Source organism: Pleurodeles waltl, chromosome 12 (genome assembly GCF_031143425.1).
Source record: "Pleurodeles waltl isolate 20211129_DDA chromosome 12, aPleWal1.hap1.20221129, whole genome shotgun sequence".
In the NCBI taxonomy this organism is placed as follows: domain Eukaryota; kingdom Metazoa; phylum Chordata; class Amphibia; order Caudata; family Salamandridae; genus Pleurodeles; species Pleurodeles waltl.
Genome location: NC_090451.1, coordinates 361,222,292 through 361,241,603, shown reverse-complemented (window position 1 = coordinate 361,241,603; position 19,312 = coordinate 361,222,292). Strand labels below are relative to the sequence as shown.

At 46.3% G+C, this 19,312-nt stretch overlaps 1 protein-coding gene across 1 annotated transcript in view; it reads right to left on the bottom strand.

Moving 5' to 3' along the window:
- The window catches only part of ITFG1 (integrin alpha FG-GAP repeat containing 1), a 936,956-nt gene that overhangs the window by 253,864 nt on the left and 663,780 nt on the right, over positions 1 to 19,312 (bottom strand). The window contains exon 12 of the mRNA XM_069216605.1: positions 2,714 to 2,822. Coding sequence (XP_069072706.1) covers positions 2,714 to 2,822 — 109 coding nt within the window. The remainder of the gene's footprint in view (positions 1 to 2,713; positions 2,823 to 19,312) is intronic.

The following is a 19,312-nucleotide window of genomic DNA, read 5'->3' as shown; positions in this document are numbered from 1 at the left end:
TGTGGTGATAGCACTGGGACGTCCTTTAGAATGATTATGTAGGGTGTGCACTCTGGTGGCAATTGGGAGTAGGCTGTACTGGGCCTTCCAAAAATACAGAGTCTGCTATTGTCGACAGATGTTTCTTTACTCTTGCTTGTTAATTGAACCCTCTTAGACAATTAAGCTGACTGCTTTGAGCTGAAACCGACATGCCGATTAGTATGCTACTGGGGCATATTGATCGCCTGGGAGTGCTGCAAGAGGGGCTCCTGTACACTCTCCAGCCTGAGCAACATGAGCAGCAGTATTAGTTAAAACAGCCCTTGTAGATGCCGCAAGTTGGGCTTTAATGGAGTCAAGACACGAGTATAGTGGGGAAGAGCTCAGCTTTCAACAGTGCCCTCATCCTCAAAAGGTAACCCTCCATGTAACGATCCAGGCTTTGAATATTTGGGAAAATAGAACCACAATTCCCCACCAAGATGGAGAACAGCAGTATATCGCTCTTGAGACTCCACCCACCACCACCAACAAGTTATCCTTGACTAGTTTAGAAATGTTACCAATTTGCTTACGGCAATTTCCCCTCTTAATTTTTCTTGCTGTTGTAAGATTTATGTTTTCAGCCCCTGGACCTGGTGCCAATGGTGTGGGATTAGTAGTTTCTGCAGTGGCAGTAGTGGCCGAAATAGGGGTGATATGAGTATGCAGCGGTAATGCTGCAGATCCTTGTTCGTTCAACAATGGCAACTTACCAGGCGAGGGAGTGCCCATATTTAATTAAAACCTTCTCTGAGTTAGCTCAGTCTCAGTACTAATAAGCACCATAACGCTCTCTACGAACAGAATTGCTACCTCCAGGTTTCCTTTTGCCCATCTTGTAGCAGAACCGGGAGGAGAGTCAACTTTGATTTGGTATGTGGCCACAGCAGACAATCAAGGGATGCTCAAGGGGCGCTACAAACTCCCAATAACAGTTTGAATAATCTGTGCCTTTAATCCATGGAACCAAGATGGGTGGGCCCAGCCCAGTCTCTTCCTTTCCTATGACAGACTAAGATGGGCCCGTCATGGCTCGGTCTTTGCCCGTGCACACGCTTGGGCGCGTCCCGCTCTGCGGAAGACCAGTGCACTATTAAGCGCTAGCAGGACGGGCAGTAGCAGCAGAAAGCACCTTCATGCACTTATGATGCTGGTAATCGTAGTTTTAGGCTCCCACCCGTCCTGCAGGGATTGTAAGATGTATCCCGCGCTGAGGGAGGTGAGTGCAATATTAAAGCGCTGGCAGGGCGGGCAGTAGAAGCAGAAAGCACCTCCAGGGGCTTATTATGCTGGTAATAATAGTTTCAGGCTTCCGCCGGTACCAGAGGCCTTGTAAGATGTATCCCCAAGTGACTCATTGGGTCAATAATCTCCATCAGTATCTCTGTTGATATAGGGAGGACACTCCCAGAGTCGCATCTTCTCTTTTGGGCAGCTCCCCTTCTTATGCCTCTCGAAGTGCCAAAGTACCTCCAGTGCATCTGGGAGGGGAATTAACTTGTATCTCAGAGCTGGTAACACTAACCTGTCGTACTTCCAGCTACCCATTTTCTCTATGTCAAGGAAGCTAACTGTCTTCTCAAAGTCTAAAATGCGGGGGCTGTTGATTATCCACACTAACTGCCACCTGCTGAGAATACCAGCTGACCAACTAATCCAAGGAATGGGTTCACCCAAACCCTAGGAGGGAGCTCTGTACCAAGCCAGGAAAGGATTGTTCCAAAGACAGGAAGGATGGCTGTTCTTCCCCTTAAATCAGCATCAGACTCTAAAGACTTTGAAGAAAATGTTGCTGCTGAGAAAAGGAGAGAAGTGGGTAGGCTGCCTTTGGCTAACAAGCTCAACGAACAATAGTCCACCTACTGTTGTGCTGACAGGAGGATTCTAGCCTAAAACAGAGTGCTGGAGAGACCAAATACCCGTGGCCCTGCACAGCGCCACAGCTCACATGAAGATAACCACTGCAAGATGACCACAATTATTAGCTGTAACCCTTTTAAGGTACAAAATTAAAGACCTGCTCGCAACACTGCAAGAAACCTATTAGTCCCAAGTTGTGATGGAAACTGATTTGCAAAGAGGTAGGTGTCCTTGAGGGACAGATTCCCCTTTGTGAATCGTGAATGGTGGGCTTGGGAACTGGATAATAGTCCGGGATCATTCTCAGATGTCTTGCCATCATGCCACTTTTTAAGCAGCAGGACCTGCCCCTTTGAGGGGCACAGCGTGCTTTAAAAAATAAAATGGGAATGAGATCCTGCTGTCTCTCTCAGGCCTCCAATTCCTGCATTTGCAGCCATTCGAAGAGGGTAAAAAACTGCATTATGTCTCATTAATATTCATAAGTCAGATTCAGCGACTGTCTACAGATATACCTTTTGCGATGTGTATGATTAAATCAGTTCCATTGCAAAACACGGAGCAGGTCACCACGAAGAGTCAGCGCTGAATTTGCACCCACTACTTTCTACGTGTCCAGCGATAAACCATGCTCATTATATCAATAATTTCCAATGCAAAATGTCCATAATGTGTTCACGTGGAGCTTAAGAAGACGCTCAAACAATAGGATACGTAAAGGTCCTCTTCATAAACACCTGTGTGCTTAACTATCATAAGCATCAGCCAGAGCTTCACGTGTGTTTTACAAAAGACATTGCTATTTCCATATTAAGAGAAAGATGCTTACCCATGACTTTAACAAAATATGCGTCTGCCTCAAAGTTGTTTTTGAATGCACTGATAGCAAAGTCTTGACTTTGAGGCCCTTTACTCAGGACGATGATATCCAGAATACCCTAAAAGTGAGATGAAATAAAACAATTACTGTCAACCACAGAATTCATGTACATTCAAATCAATCATTTGGTAACTCAATGAACTGATCTGGATGCATAGTGACTTTTTATTTAATCAATTATAACTACGTGACAAAGAACAGTTTCCATACTGACAGAATCTTCAGCTGGGGTCAGCAGGCACACAGGAAACCCAAGTCACAAAGATTTTTCAGTATGCAAATCATACATACACATGGACAGATGTTGCTAACAGTGCAAGAAACGAGCTTTGGCAAGGCCAATGGGTCTGGTTTGTGTTTCAAATTCCAACTAAAACATTACAGAGAGGAGTCCAGCATCATGGCTGACAAGACTGGTTGAGTTGGAACTCCAAAAGCAACCTTACAGAATCATGAGCATCCAGTTCACTTATGTAGAAATCTCTTCTGCCTGCCTTTCAGACCAGGGATCTGATACTGAAGCATGTGAGGGATTGGAGCCAGAGGAGACCAGTACTCTTGACCCTGACCTAAGTAGCTTTGTGGAATATGATATCTGCTGATGGATGATGTGTCCAGGGGCACTAAGCAGACGCTGGAAGCTGCACCAGACAAAAAGCACTGAGGCGGCAGGTTGGAATTTTGAACGCCCTTGTCATTAATTGCCTCCATTTGAACCAGCCCTGGCAGCTTGTTTTGGCAGCTGTCGGAGACTGAGGCAGGCCGCTCTTCTGGTGACTGGCCTGTCTAGGTTGCGCAGGTGCTCTTGCGGAGCAGTTCTTCAGCCATGTGATGACCATACAGACAGCATGGCACAGAGGAAGCTAAGGCCCTAAGGGGGAGCTGCCTTGCCGTGGTGCGGGCTTGGTGCATTGGGTGCAGTACCAACAAGAGTCTGGAGGCCAAATAAACTCCTCTGAAGCTGTGCTTGAGGTACTGTCACGACTGATAGGTGCACCCGGGGACTACCTCCTTTATCTGTCTCTGGCGTTATCAGGGGCAGGCTGTGATCCGGCTGTCGGAGGGCTGGCACTCATGCATCTCTGGGCTATCTAATCCTGAATGGAGCACCGCAGGGCCTGCTGACACTGACTTAGAAGTGCTGGTGCATGCAAAGCAACACTCACACTGGTCTGGGAGGTGTCTCCTGCTGCCCTATCAGGGGCCTGGGACTTCCACGTCAGACTCTCTTAAAGTGTACTTGTCAGAACCCCATTCAGTGGGCCATGGTGCAAGCAAGAGCTATGGGCCCAACTATGGGGCTTGAGGTCTTTTACTCCTGATGTCTTAGGGCCCAACCTACTATGGATCCTGAGAAAGTGAGCCAGGTACCTCTGTAGCAATGTACTCTGAATGGCAGTGTGGGTTGAGCAGTCGTCCGAGGCTTCTAGCCCAGGAGGCAGACATATGGGGGAGGGGGGTTTAACACGAGCTCACAACTCAAAATACATACAGCAGGAACAGTAAATGATTTTCCAGTCAAATACTTGTTTTAATGAAAAGAAGGAAAATGTATATAAGAACACAAAATTAAAATGCAAGATTCAACACTATACACAGTCCCCTGAGGTCATAGTTCAGGTCTTTTGTAGATGAGTCCCTGCGTCCCACTCCTCTCTTGCTATCAGTAGTTGTTATTCCCTATTCACTATAGGAAAAATTTAGGCTACACCCCACAAGAAGTCAGAGTCTTAGGAATCCCACTGCAACTCATCATGAAAGTCAAAAGTGGTTCAGCGTCTAAACGCTGTGTGAAAGGAAAGTCCCCCAGGGCTGTCTGGCCCGTAAGTCAGTCTTACTCACACCAGCAAGAGACGAGTAGCGGTAATCTCTGAGCATGCCCGCTTTCACGGGCGATGAAGCTGCAGCAGTTGCCTCCTGTAAGTCTTTCACCTGCGACGCGGGATGTTGCGCTCGGGTGTCCTTGAGTTCTTCTCACATCGTCTTGCAGCAGCCAGTAGTTTTCGATGCTGGTAAGTTACTTGGAATCGTTCCCACAGGTGGAGTGAGGAGATGGGGTCAAGGGGTACGGGGAGCATACAACGCTCCTGGTGCTGGTCTTCAGTCGCAGATTGGGTCCCCACTTTGCGGCACCACAGCAGCCTCCTTCGTTTAATGACTCTCTCAACCAGACCACGCTGCCAGGCTTGTCCCGGTGACCTTCCCCTCCTCCCCCACCTATCGCCCAACTGGCATAGCAGCAATCTTCACAGAGACCACCTAGCGTACAGGGCCGATCAGCATGGCAGCCTCATCTGGCATACGGAGTCACAGACTCGAACCTACTCACAGACGATGACCCGATTGGTGCATTAGCCACCTCCTCACACCTCGCTACAGTCATCCAAAAGACAGGATTCCCCCATTGGACCTTGCTCCCTCCAGGCCTCCTTTTACTCACAGGGCACACTGGGCTTGGCAAGCAGGCAGGAAAGATGCTCCACATAAATGGTCTTGAAGTCCCTGGGTGATATCCTCGCACTCAGCAAGAAGAATGGCCCCCAGTCCTGGTCAAAGGCAGAAGTCTTGCAGAGCTTCTCCTCCTCCTCACACAGCCCAACTGGCTGATTGTCAGCCCACACTTTTGGGGGGCTCAATATCCCCTTCTTATTGTTCATTTCCAGAAACTAAATGTGATTAAGAGTCCAAGCCTTTGAAGTTTATGTTGGGGGTCTGCTTCCTCTTAAAGTGCCCTCTCTTCTGCCCTCACTCCTGAAAGGAGTAAGGCACGAGTGACTCCAAATCTGATAGCATTACAACATATGCCACAGGAGTAACTAGAGGTTTATACCTGGATGTCAGCCACAGTGATATGTTTATCAAAATGTTACCCCTGGGCTTCAACCTAATCTTCAGGATTCTCTTATCAGCTCCATCTCCTTCCTGAGATGTTCCCACACATCTTCCTAATGACCTCTCTCTGAATCAAACAGCACCCTTTAAAGTATATCAAAGAGCCTGGTTCGCCTTGCCTACTAGTGTGTCTCACGCAGCTCACACGAATGCAGCAATACGCAAATCTATCTGAACGGATTCCTTTGCCTCCTCACGTTTCTCCACTTAGCCATGGGTCTCACAATATGGAATCCAGAATCGTCCATGTATTGTACCATTCAAGACACCCAAGCACATGCACATAATATACATGCACAGCACATCAGTACACCCTTCATGTATCCTACCATTCACAGGCACACATACACCCAGCACATGCATATAATATACATGCACTGCACAGACCATCACCATCTCTAGATTGTACCATTAAAAGGCACACATACACACAAGCACATATGTAACACACAAGCACTGTGCAGCATTACACACCACCCCAATGAAGGTTAGGGGTGAGTTAAGCATACAGCAGTGGTACATTAAATGAGTGAGCCTGTAGGCCTCACTACAGTGACACAGATTTGAAGGATCTGTTCACTCCTATTGATCACTATACAGTATGCATCCGTAACTGTGTTCATGCTTCTTAACTCCTGTCAAAGGCAGCAGCCTTTCACCACTATGAGGGTAGCGCCATATTCTCCAATGACAGTATAAAACATCATGGATCCAGACATCATTACAGTTGGGGGTACTCAGGGTGTTAGATCTGGCATCCTTGGCGGGTTTCCTGTATCTTTATGCCTCAGCTTCCTGTATTTTTGAATTTGTGCTGGACTTCGTTTTTGCTGGTTTTGGTACTCTGGGCACTTTACCACTGCTGACCAGTGCTAAAGTGCAAGTGCTCTCATTGTAAATTGTATCATGATTGGCTTTTCCATGATTGGCATATTTGGTTTACTAGCAAGTCCCTAGTAAAGTGCACTAGAGGTGCCCAAGGTCTGTAAACTAAATGCTACTAGTGTACCTGCCACATGAGTAGCCCTGCAAACATGGCTCAGACCTGCCACTGCAGTGTCTGTGTGTGCAGTTTTAAACTGCCAATTCGACCTGGCAAGCGCACCCACTGGCCAGGCCCAAACCTTCTTTTTTACTGAATATAAGTCACCTCTAACGTAGGCCCTAGGTATCCCCATGGACAGGGTGCAGTGTACTTAAAAGGTAGGACATGTACTGATGTGTTTTACATGTCCTGATAGTGAAATAGTGCCAAATTCGGTTTTAACTATTGCAAGGCCTATCTCTCCCATAGGTTAACATGGGGACTGCCTTTAAATATTTTTTAAGTGCAGTTTCTCATTGGGAGCAGATTGAGATCTGGAGTTTGGGGTCTCTGAACTCACAATTTAAAAATACATTTTTGGTAAAGTTGGGTTTTAGATTGTCAGTTTGAAAATGCCACTTTTAGAAAGTGGGCATTTTCTTGCTTAACCATTCTCTGCCTGCCTGTGGAATCCACATCTGGGTCAGAATGACAGTTGGGCTGTTTGTGAATTCCCTCTAGACAGTGACACAAAGGGAGCTGGAGAGTGTCCTGCATATCCTGATGAGTCTCCTGGGCTACAGTGGGGAGGGGGGAGCTGACACCTGCACCTGAAAGGGCTGTGACCATCCTCACACAATGAAGTCTCCGACCCCCTGGTGTGTCTAGGGCCAGGCCTGGACAACGCAGGATCTTGTCAACAACAGAGACTTTCCTTTGAAGTTTGCCTACTTCAAAGGCAGAAAGGAGTAAAAGTAGTGGACCCAAAACCCCAGACTTTTAGAACACTTCTGGATCAAGAGGAACCTCTGCCAAAGAGAAGAGCTGGAGGAGTACTGTCCCTTTGCTGTGTGTGCTTTGATGGGTTGGCCTGCAGTTGCTGCTTCTGCCTTAGAGAGGACAAAGACTGGGCTTTGCTGTGTATCCTGCTTGTTAAGTTTCTCCAAGGGCTTGCTCTGACCTTGCCTCCTGTTAAGAAGTGAAGTCTCAGATACAGTAAAGACTTCACCTACCAGCCTCTGGGTTCGCTTGCTGTGGACCCTAACTCACCAGGAGATGCGTATTCCAGTTTTTGGACCCTTGGGAGTGAAAGCTTAAGGAACCAACACTTCGCATCGACACCGCCTCATCTCCTCTGTTCCGCAGCAAGGTCCCAATGCCTCCGCTCCATTGCTCTGCAGCACCAGAACCAATGCCGCACCGGATCCAGCAATGCCTTGCTTCCCCGACTCCGTGCATCGTCTTGCTTCTTCACTTTCAAACATTACTGTGCCTGGGGGTCCGTGCGACTCCATGACTGGTGTCACTGGTGTCAGATTGTTGGGAACGACTCCGTCATGACACCGTGATAACACCAAATTGAAGCATATGTGTTTCTGAGTGCTATATTCAAGTTTAATCTGTGAAAATTCATAACTTTGCTTGTGTATGTTGGATTCTTGTCGTTCTGGTCTTGTCTTACTCAGATAAATATTGGCTATGTTTCTAAACTGGTGTTGAGTGCTTTTGTGGTGTTTTCACTGTGCTACTGAGTGTATTGGTACAAATACTTTACACATTGCCTCAGAGATAAGCCTGACTGCTTGTGCCAACCTACCATGGGGGTGAGCAGAGGTCATCTGAGCTGTGCATCTCCATTACCATGACTACAGTGAGGATCCCTGTGTGGAGAGAGGTCAGACTAACTGCCAACCAGAGACCCCATTTCTAACACAGGGCAAGGATACACATCCATCACCATGAAGGGCACTTTTCCGTCCTGTTGGAAAATGGCCCTCTCTGAAGGGTCACCCCAAACTTTTTGCCTTCTTCCCCCTCTTTTTCTGACCTCATTTGTGTTGGGTTTAGAACTCTGGGCCCTTTAACACTGCTAACCAGTGCTAAAGTGCATGTGCTCTCGCTCGAAAACATGGTAACATTGGCTCATACTCTATTGGCATATTTCATTTACTTGTAAGTCCCTAGTAAAGTGCACTACATGTGCCCGGGGGCCTGTAAAATTAAATGCTACTAGTGGGCCTACAGCACTAATTGTGCTACCCACATAAGTAGCCCCTTTTAACCATGTCTCAGGGCTGTCGCTGCAAGGCCTGTGTGGCAGTTTCCTTGCCATTTCGGCTTGACATTTAAAAGTACCTGCCAAACCTTAAACTCCCTTTTTTCTACATATATGTCATATATAAGGTAGGCCCAAGGTAAACTAAAGGGCAGGGTGCTATGTAAGTAAAAGGCAGGACATGTACTTAGGTGTTTTACATGTCCTGGTAGTGAAAAACTCTGTTTCTCACTACTCTGAGGCCTGCTCCTCTCATAAGCAGTAGAACTGCCCTTATACACGTTTAAGTGGTAGATTCTGATCTGAAAGGGGTAGCCCTGTCATATATAGTGTGACCAGAATAGTAATAGAATTCCTGCTTAATGATGAAGTTAGATTTAATATTATTATTTCAGAAATGCAACTTTTAGAAAGTTGGCATTTCTCTGCACTTACTGCCTTCTGTGCCTTACAGTCTGTCTCCAATCCACGTCTGGGCTGTGTTGGTTGACAGCTCCCCTTGTGCATTCCACATAGCCAGCCATAAACACAGGACACTCAGTCACATCTGCATTCATCTGCATACTGAATGAATCTCCCTGGGCAGCAAGGGTGGAGGGGCTCTCTCTTACACTTCAAATGTCAGTGGCCTGCCCTCACACAAAGGACTGATAACTACCCACAGGGATCCTGGCAGACAGGACTGGGTTGGATAAGGAACTTGTGCACTTCAAAACCACTCTTTGAAGTTCCCGCCACTTCAAAGGCTTTTCTTGGGGTATATATACTGGGTCCGTGACTCTCCAAAATTAGATATTTCTGGATCTACACCTGTCTGACTCAGTTAGAGGGACTGCCTGGCTGTCCAAAGGACTCATCTCAACTGTTTTGCTGAAAAGGACTTCTGCCGGGTTGTTGCCCTGCTGCCTGTTGGCCCCTCACTCTACTATAAGGACTCTGCCTTCTCCACAAGTGCTTTCCAAGGGCTTGGATTGAGATTGCCTCCTGTTCTGAAGTCTCAGGGCCACAAAGACTTCACCAAAGAGAAGAAAATCCCAGTGTGTTGGAAAATCGATGCAACGCCTGCAGAAATCAACCCAGCACCTACCTCGCAGCTGAAAAAAACTACCAAATCATCTACTGGATCGAAGCAGCACCTGCTCCTTCTTTCTAGCGGGTGAAAGATTTTCAACGTAATCTGGGCGTCAAAATATCCTCGCATTGTAGTGAGGAACCAAGGCTGCGCTCCTGGAAAGCGACGCATCCCCTTGCAGCATGGAAAGAAACAACATCATCTGTGCTGCGCCAGAACATCCAACAAAAGTGCCTTATTTTTCCACACATCTCCTCCTCTGTGACATCATGTTTCGTTATTTTTTATGCATCCCTGGTGCTGTGTGTTAAAAGGAAACAACCACTGTTTCTTAAGGATTGAGACTCATTTAAACCTTTAAAAAGTGATATCTTGACTTGAGCATGTGGGATTTTTGTTGTTTTGGTCTTATTTTATCCAGATAAATATTATCCATTTTCCTAAACTGGTGTGGAGTACTTTTTGTGGTGTTTTCACTGTGTTACTTTATGAGTTATTGCACAAATAATTTACACATTGCCTTCTAAGTTAAGCCTGTCTGCTCTGTGCCAAGCTACCAGAGGGTAAGCACAGGATAATTTGGATTGTGTTGTTACTTACCCTGACTAGGACTGTGGTTCCCACTTGGACAAGGGTGTATACCTCTGCCAACTCGAGACCCAATTTCGAACACGTCCCAACAATACAGTTTGATATTGTACTCACAAAATTTGTGAATACTCTCCTGTCACAGCACCAGGTACATTTGTGCAGCCTATTCTGGGCTGATCGATCTCAAAAGCCCCCCTAAGTGTTATACTTGTAACCACAAACAAAACAGGGGTGGTTTGATCGGTCTTTGGGTGGTCAAAATGAACCCTACTTTTACCTTGAACATTGAATAAAGCCTGATACACAACCACCTGAGTAGAGACAGGCCTCTCAGAGATTCCAATAAACTAGAGTGGATCAGTTTGCAGTGTGCGCAGATACTGAGAGCATGACAGAGGATAGTGAGGAGACTCAGAACCCAACGCCAAGCAAGAATTAACAGGAAGTCAGATATTGATGGCAATTGAAAGCTCCGCGCAAGCACTTTAAAAGGAATTGACACCGTATCACTGGAAGTTAATTTGCTGCGTACAGACCCTCCCAAATTGAACAATAGGTCCTAGGCTTCGGAAGAGTAAATTGAGGAACTAAAAGTAGAAGTCTCAGATCTGAAATCAAAGGTTGGCTTCTTGTCGGACTTCGGTCATATACTGGACTTTATGGTGGAAGATGCAGAGATAAGATCCAGATGAAACAATCTGTTTTGTTTTCACGGAAGGGGCAGAGTGAAGGAGACCCTGACTTTTTCTGGACTGATGGATCAGACACCACCTCAAACCCGAGGGCTACTCTAACTTCTTCCACACAAACAAGGCCCACAAAGCTCTGGTGCCTCCCACTCCTCCTACTCCTGGAGCTATCCCTTGGGCAATCTTTGCGAACGTTTGTAACTAGAAGGATAAAGATCGTATTCTTCAACAAGCTAGGACAGTTGGAGATCTGAAGTTTGAAGATATGATAATAAAGAGTATTCCCTGTCTATACTCAAAAAGTCAAAGTCCTGCTATGAGGCAGTGAAATATACTCTAGCCATGAACATTAAATACATGCTAGTGTTTTTGGCGAGATTCACATTAGACAATGAGAGTTTACACTGGTCTCTTCCCCCAGATGAGGTCTAGGATTGTCTGGAAATGAGTAAAAGGCCAGGGAGGTGTTCTCAACAGTCCGGAGAAAGGCACTCCATGTCATTTGGAGCATTACGCGTACTGGCTACACCGCTAAAATAGATCAGAGACAACAATGATGTCAGCACACAGTGGGCACATGCATCATTTGGCACACAGGGAAGGTGGAGTCAATACCAAGCATACAGCATTGATTACAAGCACACACAGGTGACCAAAGTGTAGCCTTTTTAGAGGAGAATGGCCCAGGCTGAATTGAATAATTTTGTTAAACAATATACACCTCACACATATCGGTGATGATATTCCATAGGTAAAGGATTTTAACAAGAGATGCAAATCAGTGGTACAGAGGAAAAACTCAAGAAAAAGTGGAGAGAACAAATGCTTTCATATACCTATTCGGCTTATGTATAGGGGGTTTCGATATGGAAGACCTGAGGAGTACATTTCCAGCACAGCTATTTTCGTGTTGATGCTGAGGGGAGATATGTGTTGATATATGGGCTACTGGTTTCCAGAGAGATATGACTAATAAACATTTCAATACCAGCACAATCTGATGATTTTTGACCAATCTATATACGCGCCCGGTTACAGAACGAACACCTGTCGACTCAGGAATTTCTGGGGTATCTTCCTTCCACAGCTAGGGAAAGAACAGTCAGATTATTTAGAATTAGCAATATAAGGAAATATTTGAAGCTATCAAAGGGATAGCAGAAGGGATGTCTTCTGGAGCGGGCGGTGGGGGGAAGGTGATCGCCTCCCTGCAGATTGGTACAAGGCATACAAGCTCCATTCCCTCGATAGGTTATTGAAAGTGTACAAGGAAGTCAAATAGGGAGGTAGTCTGCCCTTATCCATGAGAGAGGTTATCATACTCATTTTGCTGAAACCCTACAGGAACACCTTGGAACCAGCCTCTGTCCATGAATGAATGCTGATGTCCAAATCCTATTAACAAACTAATGGGTACAGTGGTGTACTGGTTTATGAGGATCAATCCAGGTTTATACTGAGATTTAGCACTTTACGATCATATACAGACTCAACCATGTAATGCACGACATTAAGCTAGATCCAGAACGGAACAAAATGGCACTCACCAGAGAATAACTGGGAAAGACAGATGTTATGGGGGTATGTTCATGTTGAGTCCCTCCCTGAAATGCTTATGAGAGGGAGGGCAATACTAGAGGGGGACCATACCTAATTAGATTGGTGGGAGGCAGTTGGGACACAGCAGTAAACGAAGTTCTATGAAGGTTACCTTTTTCAAGGTAACTATATATCTAGTGGCAACAGCTCTTTAAACAAATATCCCAGGACACAACAGTGATGCAGTGACAGGAGGTAGGCTGTACCACTTTAGGGGACCTATAGCACTAGGGATACTTTTCTGGCTTTCTTGGGCAAAGCCCAGGAAGCTTTTGCAGTGTGACCGTCTACGTCTCTCCAGTACCCTAAATTAGCAGGGATTGCAGGGAAATCTAAACGGGACTTCTCACAACCCCCTAAACCCTCCTACACGCTTAAGACCATATTGACCATAGTACAGGGTCGTAGGCAGAACTCGCTACTTTAAAAGACACTAAAGGCAGATAAAATGAAAGCACCCTTAATAGTGAAACAACAATGGCAAAGAGATATACAATCCCCTCTTGTGGATGCAGAGTAGGCCAAGGTCTGCTCTCTAATGAGGGAGATCTTGAGTAACGCTTAATTTAAATTATTCCATTTTAATACACTGCATTAAACTTCTCTTGTCCCAGTGAAAACTAGCAGAATATACCCAGAGAAGATATCTATATGCAGAAGTATGGGATCATGGAAGCATAATTTATTCACATGACAAGGTCCTGTGGTAAATTAATTAGTTATTGGGACCGAAGCAAGACAATATTGCGTTAGGTAATAGCACTGAGACTAAAATGCACACCTAAACATTTTTTAAGAGCATAATATCCAAAACCAGAAAAAACGGATTAATCATACATTTGTGAAGTTGAGTTTTTAGTTTGCAAAATGCCATATTGTCATACACTGGCTAGAGCGTGGGACACTTCCGGATAGAGTATGGAAAAAAGACATGGTGGAGGCGGAAATGGTGGAAAAGTGCCTCAAAAGGTTCAAAAGAGATCCAAAAGCCACAGAGGAAATAGTAGGGGGCATGATTAATAACTTGGTTGCAGTAGTGAATGTGGATGAGCCATGATCTGCAGCTCGGACTTGCCAAATTAGCGATTTATAGCATACTGGGCTTCATAATAGCCAGATGTTGCAACAGGATGCGTCTGAAATCTAAATGTAATTTCTTCTACCTAACTGTAACCTCTGCACTGAGTTGCCACTTGAATTACACGGTGCTGTAAAAAGCGAGTCTTTGTGTGATGAAGCTGTGATATATTATGACAGTGAATTGTTTATGTTCGTAAGTTTTAGGTTGTACATTTAAGGTTAACCAAAAAAAAGAAGAAAAAAACTAAAACATTAAAGAAAGGTCACTGCAGAGGAAAACAAAGAATGCTCACCTACATTTGCAATGCCTTTTCCCACACTTAGCCCCCACGAACAATCGTACGTCAGAATTGCATAAAGGTGCTGTGCAAAGTCAGAAAAGGTGGATACAATTCCCCAATCCAATCATGAATGAAATTAAATGAAAAATTTGAAATTTTCGCTCATTGTCCAGACTCGACAATATTCTACAATATGTAGGGCTAAGGAATACATTAAGCATGTAGACGAAAACCATTGATTTCCATGCAGATGTTACGAAACTAAGACCCAATACATGTATTCATAATTCACTGAAGTGTATTAATCGGGTTTGAGCTTAACATATGATAATGATTAGATGCAAAAATTGTGCAAGCCAGTACTACTTGAAATAAAATGACCCTTAACAGTCTAAAATCGCGACTCCCCACTATTATGCAGTGGAAGCTGGAGAACTTTCATAGTGGTTGGGCGTCAATACCTACTTTGATTTTGACTAAGTGAAGCGATCAAGTCGACAACACTCCTTTACAAAGATGCAGAAGAGTTTCCCTGCATAAAGAGGATAATTAAGTAGTTCCGGCAAACCTCTCAGGGTGACATTCATGCATAAGGGTGAAAAAAAGACGGACTGCCCAACAGGGCTGAGAGACCACTTTGGCAGAGTCCGCCTGAGATGCATCAGGAAATGCCCAGTGAAAGCTGATATGGCACAAGCAAAGGAAAATGCGCTGTGCCTCCTCCACAAAGTTAGGAAGAAGAGAAGGAGCATTGGGGAAGGTTCAAGCCCCTGAGTAGGAGAAGTGGTCTAGTGCTCATGGAGACGAGAACGCGGAGAGGGGAAGGTTCAGGCATTTGACTAAGCGAACTGGTCTAGTGCTCTAGGAAGAAGAGAAAGAGCAGTGAGGAAGGATAAGGCATATGAGTAAGAGAATTGATCTAGTGCTCAGGTGGAGTGGTGGATTCTGAGGCGTCCAGCTGGGCTGGGATGCCTGTGGTTACAGCAATCAATGGAGCTTCTCTATCTTCTAAAACCCAAACACGGTTGCGCTGCTGCTAATGATAAAATATCACTGATTGCTTTCTCCCACAAAGTATTTCAAAGTTCAGTGTCCATCAGACTAAAACAATTAACCATCCCCTACTCAAAGCACTAAAAAACTAAATTTGCTGGTTAACATGCTAATATTGTCCTTTCCAGAAAGGGCAACCAATGGACAGATCCAGTAGAAACTGACAGGCAAGCAAAATAATTATAAAATATTTTGGTTTTTTTTTGCCACATCCCTGACCCTGTTCTGACACTCACTGACACCTCCCACATTACACTCGGGATCACACTCCCCATTCCTTTTTTAATGGTCTCCAAATGCAGACCTTAGGTCCAGGCTCATTAAAACTTGATTGGCAGCTATTAAGATGGACTGGCTTTCAAAGGCATTAGAGAGTTTTACAACAGAACCAGACGTTTCACATTTTTGTTATGCACAGGGAGTAGGGACAAACTAGTTTTCCTCAAATTGCAAGATGTCGAAACGAGGCCAGGATTGAAACCTGGCTTTCCATATTCTAACGCCAAAAGGTATGGTAGCCACTAGGTCACGTCCTCCCCTAACAGTGCTAACAAGAACTATGTTAGGTGTTAAAATACTCATTATGGCTTACCTACACATTCCCTTCAACTGAGAAGTCACTGAATAATGACAGACTTGCAAGGAAAAACCCTTACATTCATGGTGATTTTCACTGCAGAATAATTTTATGTCCACAGTTCAATGTGTCATGCATCCATCACATCATCTGACCTATATCTCACAGGTAGCAAATTCTTCCAGTTAAATATGGTAACATTCATTGACAAAATTGCTGTACGACGATTAAGTAACCACGCATACATGTACTGAAAACTCAAGCTTCTTGCAACTCTCATCGAGATGTGGCATTACATAATATCTTTGTAAAAAGTGGAAGAACCGATTTATGAATTACATAGGATTCTGTACTGAGAAAGCACTGATAATGCTACGAAACCAGCAAAATTGCATAATAATGGGGCATCTGAACATGGGGAGAGCTGTTGTATCGCCCCTAAGTTTATAAGAATTTTGACAGCGTAGTGTTTGGACAATTAACTGCAATTCCTACCCCCATTGCGCTTAATCTTTTTGAGGTGTGGGGCATCTTGATGTAAGGGTTGGCACCAAAATTAATTTTGCATTCGGCTGCTCTCTTTTAAAAAAAATCAAACATAAAAATTAAAAAAAACTCTGTTTGATTGAATCGTTACCCATATGTCTTGCATCCAGTACAGATCACACTAATAAGTCTATTCTACGTGCATCTTTTCCCTCGACTGAACCACTTTGAAGACTCACATATGCATGCACACGATTAGGCTTACAAGCACAGATGCACACCCACTCTCAGGCATGCTTATAATTACTCATACACACAGTACAAATAATTAACTGCGGAACAAAGGCGTGAATCGCCTCCCTTGCACGCCCCATGGACAAGATGGCTCCAGTCGCGGCTCGCTGCAACAACAAGGGGCAGGTGCGGCACAAGGGGGGAGGTGGGTGGTAAGGGTGCGGGGTACATTTAATAAATAAAATAAAATTAAAAACTTACCTGATCCGCCGACTAGTTCCGCACCGTTCCCCTTTCCATCCTCGCTGCAGGAACAGGCTCCCAGCCTGCCATGTGCCCAATCCTGATGCTGCTCAAAGAAGTGTCAGGATTGGCTGGGAGCGCCCAGCCAGGGCGCTCCCAGGCAGATGGGGAGCCTGTGCAGGCTCTCTCCAGCCCGGCAACTGTGTTTATTCTCCTCCGCACTACTGGAGGAGCCGCCCCTAGATGCCCCTGCTAATATGCGTCTCGTGCCCCACTACAACAAATCTACAATTACTATCCACAGATGAGACAATGCACAGCAACACAAAAAGCAAACACCCCCAACCTTAGACTCCCAGTTTCTCACGCTGACAGCAATCAGTTCCACAAGTCCCTTCCTAAGGAAAATTTAATTGACATACCCTGCAAAACTTGGGTAGCTAAATGAGGACCGCAATTGTACTTCTGAGTAAAATGTGGGTAATCACATCATCCCATCTCGTTCACAATGTGCTTTTAGCCCAAGGTTATATCATTCTAAAGCAAGGCAGATATGCTGGACCAGGGGACAAATACTTAGTCAAGTACTCCATCTTTCTAAAGAATATTGCAACATATCCATCTGCTGTGAAAACTCTGAACTAATCAATTCTTCACAGCAACAGCTAGGCCTTTACAATTGGATACTACTGTCCTGCAATCTGATTGGGTCACAGGTTAACCTTTTCTCTTTGCCCTGCTCTTCTTTAGCTCCCGTGCAGTACCATCATAAAACATCACCTATAATACTTCTCCTTGCCGAATGACTGGTGTGAGAGAGAGTGGGGTTGTATGGTGTTTGCTTACTGTGGTAAGTCTTAGGAATGGTTGATGCAAAGGGCGGGTGTGTTGCTGTCAGCTAAGATGGAGGCTGCGAAGTTTAGAGCACCGCTGCCATGCCAAACACAATCTGTCAGAGCAGAGCAGAAGGAGCAGCAGGAGCCCTGGGCATGGCGCTAAGGGCCGGCAGTGGCTGAGGTCGCAGGGACTGGCAGCAGCCGCCCCACTCCCCTGGTTAGGTGGATTGGCAGGAGGCCATGGAGGCGCCAAATGAAACAAGGCTTGGTCGAGGTGGGGCCCATCCACGGCAGTGTGGCGGTGTGGAGGCCTGAAGGAGGTGCATTCCACGGGCAGAGGTTGGGGCACGGAGCTGGTGACTGAGTGGCAGTGCTGGGCTCAGGGAGTGAAGGTGGCAGCAAGGCACCTGGAGGCCCAGGAAGGATCACGGAGGAGGGGTGTGCCCTAAGACTTCTCAGCAGTGCGCACCGGAGGGTCTTATCAGGTGACGGCCCTTATACATGAGGGGAGAGTGATAAGTGGGAACCCCAGAGAGTGAGAACACTTGAAGAGACTGACATGGGCTTGGGACTGAGCTGGGGCTGTAGCTATACACTTGGCTCTTCCAGGATACTGGGTGCTGCAGTGACTGGTTGCAGAGCGTCTGAGGACTGATCGGGCCCCCACAGCTGGAGTGGTACTTTTGGTACCTGGGAGGGGGCCTGAGGTGAGCAGCGGGGCTGGTGGACGACTGCCGGCAATAGGAGCGATGAGACTGCGTTGAAGTGCTTAGGGATGAAGGGATAGCACAGTGGACTCTCGGGTGCAGCGTATCCAACGCTGCGCCTTTCTCCCCTACCACTTAGTCTACGGACTATAGACAGGGCTACTGAGGCCCTCACCGGTTGCCAATAGCTGAACAGAGAGAGTTGAGTGGCACTAAGGGCAAGGACAAGGGGGCTCCCCTCACTCAAAGAAAAATTGATAAATTTACCCCACCCTCTGTGGACAGGAGGGAGTGCGGCGGTGATGGACCCCAACCAGTTGGTGCCCAGCCAGACTCCACAGCATCTATTTTTCAAGCCATTCACAACTCCTGGTCCTCGCTGGAGGGGAAGGTCGGGGAGCTCAGTGTTCACCTGTCCCTCCTCTGCCAGGATCTACGCAACACGGTGGGGAGGGTCTCAGAAGCAGAGGGGAGGCTGTTGGTGGTTAAGCATGAGACAAAGACCTTCCACACCACACTGGTTGCCCTTCAGTGCAAAGTGGGACTCCCGCAGAGCAGAAGATGGGGAGGGGAGGTCACAACGCAACAATATCTGGGTGGTGGGAGTTCTGGAGACTATCGACTGTCCAGGCCCAACACCTTCATCGCTGACTGGATCTGTTCATAGGTCGCTAAGGGGGTCTTGTCCACTTGCTTTGTTGTGGAACAGGTGCACCAGTCCCCTGTGGCCAGGCGGCCTCTTGGGGCTCCCCCGAGGCTAATAATAGCCAGGCGCCTCAATTTTGTTGATAGTGACAGAATTCTTAGGGAGGCCCAGATTCATGGAAAGCTAAAGCTGGGGGGCGAGGGGGCACACTCTTACCAAACTTACTCTGAAGGTCCAGCAGCAAAGTCGCACCTTTCAAGCCATCAAGTAAAATCTTTGGGCCATGCAATTTCCAGCACACCTGAAAGTTAACCACAATGACCGGCCCCGTTCTTTGACCCTCTGGGGAGTGCTTCGTCCTGGATGGAGGAGCACCTGGGCCTCCGACCAAAGGGGTTCGGGCCTCCTCGCAACACCAGGTACTGAATCAACTGCTCCTGCAAGGCAGCAGTTGCCACACTGCACCAGGAGGAACAGACTGC